Here is a 15,098-nt window from a genome sequence, read left to right on the forward strand (position 1 = left end):
TATGGGGAAGCTCTTCCCCAGAAGCCTTCTTTGCATCCAAGGTGCACGGGTGAGTTAGTCAAGGGAGGGCCGAGGGAAGACCATAGCAAAGACAGACCGCTGGAGGTTTATAGTTTTCCTTTTGTGAAATATTACACAAGAGGCAGGAGATGGCCTTTGTTCTTCTAGTTATCTTGGACTAAACAATTCTGTGATACTCACTGAGAGGGAATGGGTGTTGGCTTTTGCTTTGAATACCCTGCTGCCCATTTCACAGCCTGTCTCTTCTTCATAGCCTCTTTTTTGTAAAAGCCACAAACATTCTCTTCCTAGCTTAAGGAGCATCTCACGTGCTTGAGGAGTTTAGACTCAGTGGTGGTGAACAGTGTGGTCCCTTTTCCTTTGGGGGATACTCTTCATTTTATATTCAATACATTAGGTCAAGTTTGTTTTCAGGGTCACTGGGTGAGACAGTGCAGTGCACCCTGGGGTGGCAAATCCCATGAGTTGTGCACCTGTTCCTCTTTGTGATGCAGGGGAGGGAAGACCTAGGAGTGTGGTCCTTATGACAATCAACTGGGCTGCTTGTTCAGCTCCTGATTCCTGAGCCTCACGCCCAGTGATTCAGATCCCATAGAGCTGGGGAGCCCCAGATGCTGAATTTTTAACAAATGCCCCAAGAATTCTGCTACAGGTGGAGATACATTGAGTTTAAAGGTATTTTTCATGCAAAAATAAAATCACAAGGATCAATGATTAAAGATGGGACCTACCGAGCTTGTTAGTCTTCTAGGAAAAAGTCTTTCTCAGTCCACACTCTGGAGGATACTGGCATTAGGGAACCGGTGCCATGTGCCAGGCAGTGTAGAATGTATGACTTCGAATGACAGGCTCTTGTGGTTGAAGAGACAGTCTCCACCCACGCTCCTGCCCAGTGCAGGAGCCTCATCCACAACCTTACAGCATCCCTGCCAAGGGGTGTCCTGGCCTCTGCTCGAATGCCTTCAGCATCAAGGAGCTCACCTCTCAGAGCAGCCCACACTATGTTGGATTAGTGCTGTTTATTAGTCCTTTCTCAGTTGGAGCTAAAATCTGCCACCACCGTAATTTCCACACGTTGGCGCCATATACAGTAAGATTACTTCTTCCTAGAACACCTTTAAATATTGGGAAATAGCATTCTCATCTCCAGACTAAACACTCATGCATTTGTGCAACAAATATTCTTTGGACATTTTCTGTGAATCAGGATTGTCCTAGATGCTGGGGAGATACAAGAGAGACAGGCAGGATACCTGCTGGGATGTCCTAGAGGGGATGGCTAGATCATAAGCATGTAAATGAACAGAAAGTGGCAGATAGTAGTAAGAAGAGAATAAAACAGGCTAGCAGCATGGTAGATATTGGCTGGAGGTGCCACACTAGATAAGAGATCAGATAAGGCTTCTCTGAGAAGGTGACACCAGGACTGAGGCCTGCAGGACAACAGAGAGCCACCCCGGAGGGAGAGTTCCACGCACAGAATCATCAAGGCTCTAAAGCGGGACGAGCTGGGTGTGTGCAGCAGGCAGAAGGGAGGCTGCTGGTTCATGCCATGAGGCCCAACAGAGGGGTGGGCAGAGCCTTTTAGGCCGGGAGAAAGACTTTGAATTTTATATTCAGATGAAAGGGGAGGCTGCTGCCCTACTTGTTTATGCCACAGTTCAGAAGGCTTTTCCCTGCCTGGCCCTCCCCTGGATGTGCGCAGTGCCAGCGCCGCCCTCCAGCTGGGTCTGACGAGCACAGAGCAGTTGTCTCAGCTGCTGTCCTCTCAAGCACATAGAGCAGCTTTGCAGGAGTTTATTTTTCCTCTTTAGAGATATGATTAGTTTCACAAAATCATATTTACACATAAACCTCAGAAGATATAATTAGTGCCATTGAGTCCAAAAATCCAGACACATTCCCCACTGTCATCAAAAAAAAAAAATACTTCTAGCTCTTTCTTCAGGGAGTAGGCACTTCCCACCTGTCGGGTCCTGATGTCCGGAGGCTGCAGTGGCCTGGAACCCTGTGTCATGGAATGGAGAGAAAACCCAAGGCTAAAGTTTCTTCCCTGTTCGGGTAAACAGCTTTGGGATCCTGAAGACCAAGAAGGCCTGTGTCTCCTTTGCTTTTTGGGTGGAATGTGTGAGGACTCTGGGGAAATGGATGGTTTTGTTCTTAGGAGACGAAACAGAAATACCTCTGCATTCATGGCTACTAAGAAAATGACCCATTCTAGCTGACAGCTGAGGCCAGTGGCCAGCTTCCTGCTGCCAAAGCCCAGAGACAGTTGGCCAGAGCTGGGTTCTCCAAGCAGAGTTCTTCGCCATCTCGAAAGCCTTCCTGGGGGAATGCACTAGGATCTTCAGTGCGAGGTCGGCAGGGACCAACCAGGGAGCCTGAGGAGGAAGGGCTAGGAGGCAAGCCAAGGTCCCAAAGGGACTGAAAACGTGTGCAAGCTGCACCCAAGGGTCTCAGGAGTCGTTTGCGAGGGATCCTCTCTGGCATGCTAGGCTGATGGCCCATTCCCCAAACTGAAGTTTGAAATATGGATCAATGGAGAGGGACAGCCACCAGAGAAGCACTACAGTGCCTGGACAGAGACCCCTGGGGCACAAAGAGCCATCACTACCACCACCCTCCCACAAACACAGGCTGCATGAAACATGAAGAATGTGTGGCCCAGCTCTGGTGCTGGTTCCTTGGTTACATGTTTCCTCCACTATCTATCTGGCATGATACATGGCTCGCAGGCTGCTGGGCCTGGCCTGGTGCTTGGCAAAGCCTAGTGAGCTGGGTTGGGAGTGGGGTGGCTGGTGGGGTGAGCCCCAGGTAGTGTTGGCTGTAGTTCCCATCTTCAGTCTGCAGTCCTGGGTGGCTTCAGTTGGCCCTGAGAGCACAGGAAGCTTTAGACAAAGTCTACTGGTAGGCCAGGGCTGCCAGTTATGGAAGCAGGTCGTTGTGGAGGAAAGATGAATTAGAAGTGCCCATATTTCAGTCTAGGGTCATTGTTCCCACATTGACTTAATGGCAGAGCTCCACACGGGTCCTTGCTTCCTGCATCATGACCACTGTCTCCCAGACACTGCTGGGAACCACCAAGAGGTCGATTGGTCCATCCCAGGCAACTAGTGTCAATCATAGCCATGGGTTGATCTCCCAGGGGCCCCAGAGAGCTGAGTCCCGGTCTCTCTGTGAAACCATCAATAGCCGAAGACCCTGGGGGGATTGATGGGCACCAGGGAAGTAAGACACAGGCTGAGTCTTTCAGAGTGTGTCCAGCCAGAACCAGGGTGCCAGGTGCTAGAATGTGAGAGTGCATGCCTGCCTGCGGGGGCATTTATCCTGAGTGTGAGTGTGCCTGAATGTGCGTGTGTGCACCTCTGAGTGAGTCTGCACTCACTTCAGGTTTTCCTGAAGTCTGGTCCAAGCAGGCCTGAGCTCCTAGATGGTGAGTATTCCCAGACCTTTCACCTTGCCCAGTGGGCCTGGGGAGGCCTCCATGTCTCTGGAGTCACCTGGGCTTCACTCGTCTTTCTGGGGTGCAGTGAGGAGGGTAAACCATGAACCCAGTGTGCTCTAATGCAGGGTTCCTTTGGGATCATTCCTAAAGAGGGAAAGAGGAAGTGGAGAAGTATAATGGGGATGCTATTGTGATGGACAGCCCAACAAGCCCCAAGAAAACCCCGGAAACCCTCCACCACCCCATTTTGGGCCCCTGTCCCTGAGTACTCCAGGAGCCACAGCCCCGCCTGAAATCAGTGGTCACTGCCTGCCTGTGCTGCAGAGCCTCTTGCCCTGGTCCAGGGGAAACACGGTGGTGCCCTCCAACTGCCTCATTAGCCAGTGTTCTCAGACAGGCGGGGCTCAGTCTGCTCCCAGGACTCACGGGAGGCCAGCTGACCAGGCTCACCCTCATCCCCCAATCTGTGAGGTGACATTGTCATCCCTCCCTCTGGAAGGTATAGAGAGACCCTGTTTTCTCAACTCTGGGCCATAGAAAGGCCCCAGGAAGGTGTCACTCTGGGCATGAATGCCATGACTCAGTCCTCTGGGACCTCCCCACCCCCAGGGGCTTTTGCTGGCAGGGTCCGGAGGTCTCGCATCTCAGTCTATTAACCATCAGCCATCTCTCTCCCTCTCAAGCCAACGGCAGCCCCACCTCAGGCCTGAGCACCGGGGCCATCGTGGGCATCCTCATCGTCATCTTCGTCCTGCTCCTGGTGGTCGTGGACATCACCTGCTACTTCCTGAACAAATGTGGCCTGTTCATGTGCATTGCGGTCAACCTGTGTGGAAAAGCCGGGCCCGGGGCCAAGGGCAAGGACATGGAGGAGGGCAAGGCCGCCTTCTCGTGAGTGCAGACCTGTCCACCCTGCTGAGGTTTGGGCTCTGCTCCAGCCCAGGGACCCAGCAGCTGCACCACCCCGAGCCATCAGCTGGTGCCTGTCGTGACCTTTCCTTACATTGCATGTTCTCCATTTGGAACCCTGAGGGGGGAAAAGCGTTAGAGAAAAGCTTCTCAAAGCATGGTCTTTGGGGGTTACCTGTTTGAAACGTAGACTCTTGAGCCCAATCCCAGATCTCTTGTATTAGAATCTCCCCAGAGTGTGAAAATCCCTGTATATGTCAAAATGAGGGAAATTGTCGGAACTAAACCTGGAGAGGAGCTGCCCTGGGGTGGAGCAGCATTAGAGGGACACACTCGCCTTGCTTTCGCACATCGTTTATTCATTCATTCATTCATCCATCACTCAACAAATATTTAGCAAGCAGCTGCTGCAGGCAAGGCACTGTTCCCAGGCACATAGGTACAGCAGGGAACAAAACAAAAAGAAATTCCTGTCCTTATGGAGCCGATGATCCAGATACTGTCCCTCCAACAGCATCTTGGAGAATCAGATCCTAAGCCAGTTAGCAGGAGCCTTCGAAGACTGTCACTGGGTGGAGCAGAGCTGGAGCAAGCCAGAAAGGGACCAAGCAAGGAAATAAGTTGTTTAGCGCCACCACATGCCAGACACTGTATATGCATATACATGTATGTGCACATACTTAGAAATGTATGTGTAGGGGTGACTCACGCCTATAATCCCAGCACTTTGGGAGGCTGAGATGGATGGATCATTTGAGGTCAGGAGTCTGAGACCAGCCTGGCTAACATGGCGAAGCCCTGCGTCTACTAAAAATACAAAAATTAGCCGGGCGTGGTGGCATGCTTCTGTAATCCCAGCTATTAGGGAGGCTGTGGCTGGAGAATCGCTTGAACCCAGGAGGCGGAGGTTACAATGAACCAAGATCACGCCACTGCACTCCAGCCTGGGTGACGTAGCGAGACTCTGTCTCAAAAAAAAAAAAAAAAAAGAAAAGAAAAGAAAGGAAAGAAAAGAAAAAGAAATGTGTGTATACCTGTGTGCAGAGATAGATGTATGTATTTGAGCAATGACCTGTGTCAGGCACTGTGTTTAGCACTTCCCATGCATCCTCTCATTGACTTCTCATAATAACTAGGCAAGGTAACACTGTTTTTGCCTCATTTTACAGATGAAGGAACTGAGGCAGGGTGATTAAATCCGAAGCGCAAGGTCACACAGCTAGCAAGAGTTGGGCTGAGACTCATACATTTGAATCTGTTGGCTCTCTATGGCCACAGTGCCAGCCTTGGATTGAGTCATAGCTGCTCTTCTAGGGGAGCCTCTCCCTGCAGCTGCCCTAGGGTCTAACCAGCAGTGCTGTCTCCACAGGAAAGACGAGTCCAAGGAGCCCATCGTGGAGGTCCGAACGGAGGAGGAGCGGACCCCAAACCATGACGGAGGGAAACACACAGAGCCCAACGAGACCACGCCACTGACGGAGCCCGAGTACGTGGGCCGGGAGGGGCTGGCACCCGCTCCATAGAGACCCCCACACCCACCTCCCCACCCTACCCCCACCTCCCGTGCCCCTACCCACAGCTCCCGGCCAAACAGTTCTGGCCAGGATTCCAAACCCTTGGCCACAAGACCTGCTTGGCTAAGAAATGCCTGACCTCACTCTGTCCTCAGAGAGAAGGCATTTTTGGTGCTATTTCGGTGGCTGTGGGTACCCTTAGAAGGCTCCTGTATAAGTGGGGATCCCTGGATCCCTAGCCCCTGTTCTCAAGTTGTACACATATTCTGGAAATGACTTAAGGTGGCAAAATCTCAATGAGGCTTAGCAGAGTCTGCTTAGGATTTCTTGAAATTCTAGGGTTTTGTGTTTTCCTCCTGAAAGGATAAGGGAAGCCAGGGACCTGGTAAAGTTCCTGGCCCCTCCTCTGTTCAGAAACCTCGGGGACCCACAGAGCCCCTGACCAGTTGTGGTTGTAATGCCTGCCTAACGGTCAAGGATCCTATGGGCTTAAAGGGAATGGAATTTCAAGGAACCACAAAATCTGTGGCTGGAAGAACCCACAGCTCCCAGGAGCCATTCTGAGTACTCATGATCTGCCTTACTCGTGACTTTTCCCATCAGTGCCCTGGGGAGCCCTGCAGGGCAGCTGGGCCCAGTTCCTCTGGGACCTGGGAAGCCTAGGGCAGGTGGATGCTGAACAGAAGCCTGCCCCTCCTTGAGTCGAGATCCAGGGCAGGGATCAGGAAGCCCTAGGCAGGTCTGCAGGGACTTCAGGGAAAGGGAGCTCTGTGCAGAGAGCTGGAGGGACATCAGCGGGGAAGGGCTAGCAGGTCCCTTTTGAGACCGCCACGTTCTCTGTCGTCTCCTGTGTCCTCTTCTGCCCACCTGGGCGTGTGCTTCCTCTCAGCATCCTTCTCTCTGTGTGGGCCTGTGTCCATGCCTGTGCCTAACTGCATGCCCCCACCCCCATGGTCCCTGTCCTGGGCTTCAGCCCTCCTCCTCGCTTCTCTGTCACGTCTCAGCTTCATTGTCTATTCTCTTCTACTTCCTGTCCTTCCACAGGCTGCCTGCCGACACTACGGCCACTGTCGAGGACATGCTGCCTTCTGTCACCACCGTCACCACTAACTCTGACACTATCACCGAAACCTTTGCCACTGCTCAGAACAGCCCCACCAGTGAGACCACCACCCTGACCTCCAGTATTGCCCCGCCGGCCACGGCCACGCCTGACTCAAACTCTGTACCGGCTGGCCAGGCCACCCCTTCCAAGGGGCCCAGCGCCTCTGCCTCCTCCCCAGCCCCAGCTTCAGCCCCTAAGGTCGCCCCCCTTGTTGACCTGAGCGACACCCCGACCTCAACCCCTGCCGCTAGCAATTTGTCTTCTAGTGTCCTGGCTAACCAAGGGGCTGTCCTCAGCCCAAGCGCCCCTGCTAGTGTTGGGGAGGCTTCTAAGGCTCCTCCGGCCAGCAAGCCCACCCCTGCACCAGTCCCCACCCCGACTGGGGCAGCCAGTCCTCTAGCAGCAGCGGCTGCCCCTGCCACAGAAGCCCCTCAGGCCAAGCAGGAGGCTCCCAGCACCAAAGGCCCGGACCCGGAGCCCACCCAGCCCGGAGCCTCGAAGAGCCCGGCCGAGGCAGCCACAGCCCTTGCTAGCCCGAAGAGCGAGGCTGCCTCCGTCAGCACCACAAACCCTTCCCAGGGCGAGGACTTTAAAATGGACGAAGGGAACTTCAAGACCCCAGATATTGACCTTGCAAAGGATGTTTTTGCAGCCCTGGGCTCTCCTGCTCCCGCCGCTGGGGCCAGTGGACAAGCCCCTGAGCTTGCTCCTTCCACTGCAGACAGCTCTGTTTCGCCTGCGCCAGCAAAGACCGAGTACGGCCTCTCTTTGTCTGCTGTCATCGGGTTGTGTCCTGTGGTGGTGTGCGTTTGTGCTGTGTCCTCCTTCTTAGATGTGTCTTCAGCCTCATCCAGGGCTTCTCTGAGGCGACCGTCAACCAAGGGGCTGGGACAAGGCAGAGAGAGCAAGACAGGCAGCTGGGCCCCAGGAGCAGCCGCCTGCTGGCTAATTAGGCCATGTTAATTATGTTTTATCCTTATCATCCTAGCAGCGGCTTCTGTTTTCCCTGGGGGAGCCCTTGCAGTCGGGCCACTGATGAGAATAGCTTGGGAAGCAGGCTAAGAAGGCCAAGGTGCCCTTATCAGCCACCCTGGGGCCCCCAGTCGGTGTGTTATTCAGTGCCAGGCTGAGGCCCCACCAGAAAGACACTGATGTGCAGGAAGAAAAGAGGTAGGCCCCAGGCCCGTGGCAGGGGAGGGTGCAGTCTAGAGGCCCCCTTGCACTCTGGCTCGGATGCCCACCCTCCCCTCCCAATCCCGGCCCTCAGCCCACTCTTGCTTCTCCTGCTCTTAGAGTGGCTGGGAAGACTCAGGGCTCCCAGCATCAAATAGCTGGGTCTCTAAGTTCCGAAGAAAGTCCTTAACCTTTCAGGTTTGTAAGTGTCTTGCCAAAATTCAGTGGCACCAGCTGAGGCTGGGGTCTGTACCTGTTCCCATGCATCCTCAGACCCGATTCCCTTTGCTGGAACTGATGGAGGCAGAGTCAGACCTAGATTTTTATAGAGGCTCCTGTGGCTGCTCCCCAGATAGGCTGACATGCTGCCACCAGGGGCTGCAAGGGGCTCTCGCCAGGAGCCCTGAATCTCAGCATCAGTAGGGAAAAGGACTCTGATAGCACTGCCCACTCAGCTGCCCTCAACTCCCGCATAGCCACCAGGTCCACTCCAGTCCTCCACCAAGCTGCCATGAAAAGCTGCCTCCATCAGTGTTTTCTCACCCTACCCGGGCAGGCCCTAAAGGCATCATCCTGCAATAGCACAGGGTGGGGTGGGGAAGGGACAGGCAAGAGTGGGTTGCAAAGGGGCCCCTGAAATCAGTGCTGGGAGCCCAGCCCAGCCCCGCAGGCTGCATTTACATCCAGCTGCGCTGTTGCCACTGCAGCTGGTCAGGGTGAGGAGGAGCTGCCTCTGCTGCCCCCTTCCACCACCCCAGGTAAAAACACCTCTGGCATCACCTTAGGGCTGGAAGAGGAGAGGACTCGTTCTTCTGACTCAGTGCTTCTCAACTATGGCTGCACATTAGAGTCACTTGGGTGCTTCTAAAAGTCACCGTGTCCGGACCAATTAAATCAGGATTTCCGGGAACAAGGCCCAGGCATGGGTGATTTTTAGTGCTCCCAGGTGATTCTGATGGGCAGCGGTTGGAGCCGGGTGCTGACACTGGAGAACCCCCTCCTCCCCGCTGTCCCCAGGGCCTGGATACAGGGGCGAGATGTTTGCAGACCGTGGTCTCAGTGGTGCTGTTTTCCTGATTCTCTGCAGGAAGGGCCCTGTAGAAGCAAAGCCAGAGTGCCAGGAGACAGAAACGAAGCCAGCGCCAGCCGAAGTCAAGACGGTCCCCAATGACGCCACACAGACAAAGGAGAACGAGAGCAAAGCATGATGGGTGACGAGAACCGAGCAAAGATCAAAATAAAAAGTGACACAGCAGCTTCACCAGAGCATTTCCAACACCACAGACACACACACACACACACACACACACACATGCACACACACACACATCTCATTTCTCTAGTGTCTTTTGCCTTTAAAAAAAAAAACTAAACAGATAAAACATGGGAATCTTATAGAAAGGGTCCCTTTGTTAGCACTCACTTGTAAGAAAATGAGACAAAAAGGTTAAACCCACAGCCAAACTAGGACACTCCGTTCCCTGAAACCATTTAAAAATCAGACAAAAGGACCCCAAATTAAGAATCTAGGAAGCTCAGAAACAAAATCTAGGTTCAGGAAGACCACACTTGGTGTTACCCGATTGGCACAGACCAGTTTCAGAGAAATAACTTTCAGGCACTAAGACTAATCGAATGAACAAAGTCCACAGTTTATTTTTATACTTTCAGTCAAGTTTGAACTCTGTAAAACCTCATAAATAAGTTATAATTTCTGTTCACTTTGTATTTGTTCAGTATGCAAAGTGTGTCACCCTTTCTAGCTGAATTCAATTCCCACGTAGACTCTTATTTTGTAGGAAGAATGCCAAATTGCAGCTTCTGGGGGTAGATCTCAATTTGCAGTATTCAGACTTATTTTTCTTTCTTTTACATTCTTTCTTTTTTCTTTCTGCCAACTTTGTTTTCCAGTGTTTACAAGGTGACAAATGTTCGACTTTGGTTGTGTTTAAATGTCCATGTGAAATAGCTGCCTTTTATTTTTAAGGTAACAAATACCACCTAGAGGTAGGTAGGATCATCCCACGCTTGCTTTAGCACAGGACGACTTCACAAAACATGATTGTTTACAGCTGCTCTTCCCCTCTTTTCTGATCTGCAGTTTTTGCCTGGGTCCCACTCAGGTGAAAATCCATCTCATTCTGGAATGGTTTTGCTTTTTCAATTTTTGGTTATTTTTGTGTTTCTTTGGGGGTTAGACCACTTTCTGATTAGCCGCCACCTGCCTGCATCTGTGAAAAGGGATCTGCTCCCAGGCGTTCTCACCCTTCTTTTGAAGGACTCCTTAGGCTTTGTTGAATGAAGCAGAGAAGATTGTATAGTTGGGGCTGGTCTTGGTGAACACACATTATTACCCCACACATCCCCTTTGTGTAGAAAGCCAAATAAAATATATACATACCATTTCCTTTTGAGCCCAGAATCTAGATTTGAGCGGAAGAGCATGTGTGCTTCAGGGAATTAGTGTCTTTTTTTGGAAATCTGTTGAAGTAAAGTAACATCGGCCTTCTGTTCACTTAGGCAGCATTTATAGAAACAAAAGAGAAAAGAAACAACCTACTGTCTGGAGTCATAACACAACTTTCCTGGATTGGAAACCAAGTGGGGGAAAAATACAGAAACTTTAAGGGGGATGGGAGGGCGGGGAGAAGGGAAAAGCCAGCCCTTTGTATAGAAATTTTGCTTTTTTTTTTTTCCTCATTCTACTTTAGAACTGCAAGCTTGTGCACTGTGGATGCGTGAATATTTTAGTGTGAAACGTGTTTTTGTCATAGTATTGAAATAAAACTTCAACATAGTTTGGTTGTGGAAGGTATAGCAGATAGCTCAGAAAAAAATATTCAGGAAACAAAAATCACTCTTAAAAGGAATCGAAGCCTTTAAACAAAGAAAATGAAATACAAATGATGATGATGATGAAGATGACGCTAAGTAAACAGAAATCAGTACTCCGCATGCGCTCCTCTCCTAAGGTACAAAGCAGCAAGAGGTTAGGGTGGCAAGGCTGCCTCTGGGTCGATTCTGTGGGCCAGTCTCCCCAGTGTTCTGACACTTCTGCAGTCCGATCAGTGGCGATGCTAGATTATACTTTCAAACTGTGAAGAATAATGGTCTTGTCATTTGCTCAATGTGGGGTTATGTTGCATTTTCTCAGCTCCTGGGGATGGAAATGGAGGATCCCAGAACACAGAGCCCTGGCCCCTTTGATTCTAGGGCCAGCACAGATCTCTGGTTCAAATGCACAGGCCCTCAGGATAGAGGAACATGAAGAGAGATCTTGGAACACACAGTAGAATATGAGAGCCTGGGTGTCTGAGACCGGGAGGGCCCAGCAGTGAGGGGCAGGCTCTTCCAGTCACCAGGCTGTTCAGCGGACTCAGTTCCTCATCTTGTAGTGTCGATGGCTTTGCCACACCAGGCCAAGCCCATGCCATGCCTTGTCAAGACTGTCAAAGTGGTTATGGTTAGGTCAACTGATTTTGGTTCTGATGGTTAGAAAGAAACAGGTCAGCTCTCAGATCACCTGGCCCGGGGCAGCTGACCCCCTAGAACCCTGGCTCTGCCATTAGCTAGGACCGAAGACTCTGCCCACATTTTGGTCTGTTCTCTCCCATTACATGTAGGTTTGTCTTAGCATGCAAGAGTTTTCCTTTTTTAAAAAAAAGTAAATAAGCAATGCTTTCTCTAAAATCAAAGAGGGAGTCATTTTATTCCAAGATGTTTTATCTTTTATGTTAAGAGATCAAAGCTTATAATTTTCTTTTTTTTTAATTTTTGAAGGAGGGATCAACTCCACCAGTTTCCAATGTCTATGTGTCTATGTGTGTATGTGCCATACATATGTATTCACATGAAGACCGGCATGGCCAAGTTCTGCTGGAGGAGCACTCAAGTGTGATGAGCAGGGCCACTGGACCCTGCAGGGCTGTGGTGTACATAGTGCAGCTTTGGAGGTGGAACTCTATTTTCACACTTTTCTATGGAGCCTTCCGAGTCCCAGGTTTTCACTCGAGGCGTCTGTCTGGACGGCGGTTTTCAGACCTCCATTAACATCCCTACCCAGAATTCTGTACTTCGGGGGCCTTCTCTCTTGTTATAAAACTTTTTACCAAGTGAAACATCGATACCACCTTTGTTTCCATTCTCACTGGTGTAAATACTGAGTACTAACTGAGAATTTTGACTTTGCATTCTGTCAGAATACTTGTGTTCAATAAAAATTGAAAGAAAAAAAGTTATTATGATCATACTGGGGTTTATTTCGATGCGGTGAGAGTCTGTTCTGTGCATCAGATGTGGACATGCGTGTGGTAGTTCCTTTAGGACCTTGCGTGCGAGGAAGGTTAGTGAAGTCTCAGTGTCTTGAGTTCATGTGTTGCCTGAATGATACTTTCTGTATTTTTTCTCGCAGGTTGATAGATGAGAGCCCTAATTTAGAAGGGGCAGACATCAGATTCAGAAAGGTTTCCTTCAAACCCTGGTTCTGCTGCTCCCTGTTTGACCTTGAAAGAGTTGCTTAATCTCCCGAAGATTCAGTTTCCCTTTTCTGACACACAGGAAATACCAAGAAAAGAGAGTTAGGGTGCTGGTTGATGAATGAAACCATGTACATGAAGGCCTAGTGTCTGCTTTCTTGGCACATAGTGGGAACTCGATCAGTGAGATTTGGTGCTGTTGGCATCCCGGGTGTGCGATACCATCAGACCTAATCGTAGTAACAGTCAACACCTGAACTTCAAGATTTCAGCAATAAGGTAATGGCATGGAGCTTATTCTAAAATAAGTAATGCCTCCCTCTTACTGCTTTGGCCTGTCTCTCAGTGTTTAGAGCCATCATTCAGCCCCTGGAGTTTATTATGTCTCTAAGCTAGACAAAGAGTGAATATAATATTGCCTCAGCTAAGCATTCTCTTGTATATGCTCCTGGCTGTGTCTGAAAGCAGCAGCTGCTAGAGTTGGAATTGTCCATTAGGCTGTGGAATTGGGAGTTCCTGGACGAGACCTGCTATAGAACCAAGGCTAAGGTAAAGCAAGGGAGAATCCAAGGGCACAAAATGTAAGGAGGTGCTCACTCTCGGGGCCAACCCTGCAGTTACACGAATCTGAGAGTGATACATCCTTCAATTTTGCATCCTTCAATTTTGCCTCGCTTGCCTGTAATAATGACACAGAGCCATATGCGTCTGTGTGATTTTCTTTGCTCCAGATTTCAGCTGCATATGACAGGCTAAGACTAAAACACATTGTTTACAAGATTTGGAGAAAAGATGAAATGATGACACTCTCCGTTCGTCCATGGGGGCTTGCTTCCAGAGCCTTTCCCCTTCGGGCTAGTTTCCTCTCAGATTCATTCAGTATTCATAGAGCATCTCCAAGGTGTTTGGGTTACTGGGATGTGGCAGTGAGCAAGGCAACTCTTTCTCATGTAGGTTACATTCAAGCCTGGGAGTGGGGCAGACAGTAGACACGTAAACATCCAATGTGCTGTGGTGGTTCTCCCTTTCTTCATTCTAGACACATAGTGGGATTCCCCTCACTTAAAGGTAGGCATGGCCAGATGACTTGCTTCAGTAAATGGAATATGAACAGAAGTAGCTTGTGCCACCTCCAGGCAGAGCCTTTGTCATGCCCGTTTCCGCCACACCCCCCATAGCAATCAGCAATGCTTCAGGCGATGGAAGTGCCATCACCTGGGCCCAGAGTGAAGGATGTGAACAGGTGCTCCATGATGGACATGGAGTGTGTGAGAGGGATGAGCCAGTGGTTGTTGGTAAATGTTTAATGGCCAACTCTCCAAGGGAGAAGGGCAACGTGTGTGTGTGCACACATGTATGTGTTTAACTTATAAAGGATGCCATTGACAAATAATAAAATATACAGTATTCTACATTGAAATTGCATCTATCCAACTGATACCCACAGAATGCTTTGGTTCATTTTTTGCTGAAGTCTTGTATCCATAATCAGTTTGTGGTTCCCATTCACAAAGGACTGTAGTTCCAACCTGCATGTTGGCTGATGCATTCATTTATGTTAACAAATAAGATGAAACAATAAAGACATATGTTAGAACTTCACTCATCCATCTATGATGTGAGTGACTTCTTTGTTGAATCGGGGTAAGTTTTTGAATACTAGAGAAATACTGCCTCAATTTTTTGTGCCGTTCGTTCACAGTGTAACAGCTGCAGACATGGCACACTTGTGAGTTTAATCTGAATCATAAAATATTTCCCCATTACTTCCATAAGTCTAGACAAGCACTAAAAAAAAATAAATCAAACCTTGATTTGTAGCATTTACTGACTTCAGCAGTGTGTAAATACTCTCAGTATGACTGATTTCAATATGGCATCACCAGACGAGGAGTTAGGTAGAGATGCATAGTAGCATGTCATTATATAATACTGTATTTCCACCATGCAGATACAAGAGAAATAACGTCAAGTGCATAGGTAATAGTAGTATGTAGTAATAATAAAATTTTTAATATATCAATAATAGTAGTAAAATAAGTAGTAATATAATTAAGAAGCGATGCATTTTGAGTATTGCCTTTGGTTTTAATATAATTTACTTAATTATAACTTTATATAATTTAACTTTTTATAAATTATATATGTTTGTGTAACAACTGGCTCACAAATTTCCTGAAAAGTTAGCAGTTGGCTCTCTGGAGCCAGTACAAGCTGGCTCCGGCATATCACTGGAAAACCCTTTATATTATAAACCACTTAAATTTGGGATTTGTAACCTTACCATTATTTAGCCTATCATGGCTAACTCAGGGAATGGTAAGTGCAGAGGAGAACAGTGCATCTAGGTAAAGGGGTTATGGAGTATTATTTTATATAGGGCAATCAGTGTAGTACTCTCTGAAAAGGTGACATTTGAGCAGTGACCTGAAAGAAGCAAGGAACTGAACTGTGCA

The 15,098-nt window shown here is 49.3% G+C and overlaps 1 protein-coding gene across 8 annotated transcripts in view; it reads left to right on the plus strand.

The window, feature by feature from the left end:
- The window catches only part of LOC105493592 (neural cell adhesion molecule 1), a 313,546-nt gene extending 301,141 nt beyond the window's left edge, over positions 1-12,405 (plus strand). For 4 of the 8 annotated variants that reach the window (XM_011761369.3, XM_071075578.1, XM_011761371.3 and 1 more), the window contains 4 exons: positions 4,150-4,357; positions 5,745-5,861; positions 6,934-7,749; positions 9,255-12,405. In XM_011761369.3, the coding sequence (XP_011759671.1) occupies positions 4,150-4,357; positions 5,745-5,861; positions 6,934-7,749; positions 9,255-9,375 (1,262 nt within the window). In that variant the 3' untranslated portion in view covers positions 9,376-12,405. The remainder of the gene's footprint in view (positions 1-4,149; positions 4,358-5,744; positions 5,862-6,933; positions 7,750-9,254) is intronic. The other 4 variants (XM_071075579.1, XM_071075580.1, XM_011761376.3 and 1 more) reach the window with 1 other exon arrangement.
- Positions 12,406-15,098: the final 2,693 nt, after the last annotated feature.

This window comes from Macaca nemestrina, chromosome 12 (assembly GCF_043159975.1).
Source record: "Macaca nemestrina isolate mMacNem1 chromosome 12, mMacNem.hap1, whole genome shotgun sequence".
NCBI lineage: Eukaryota > Metazoa > Chordata > Mammalia > Primates > Cercopithecidae > Macaca > Macaca nemestrina.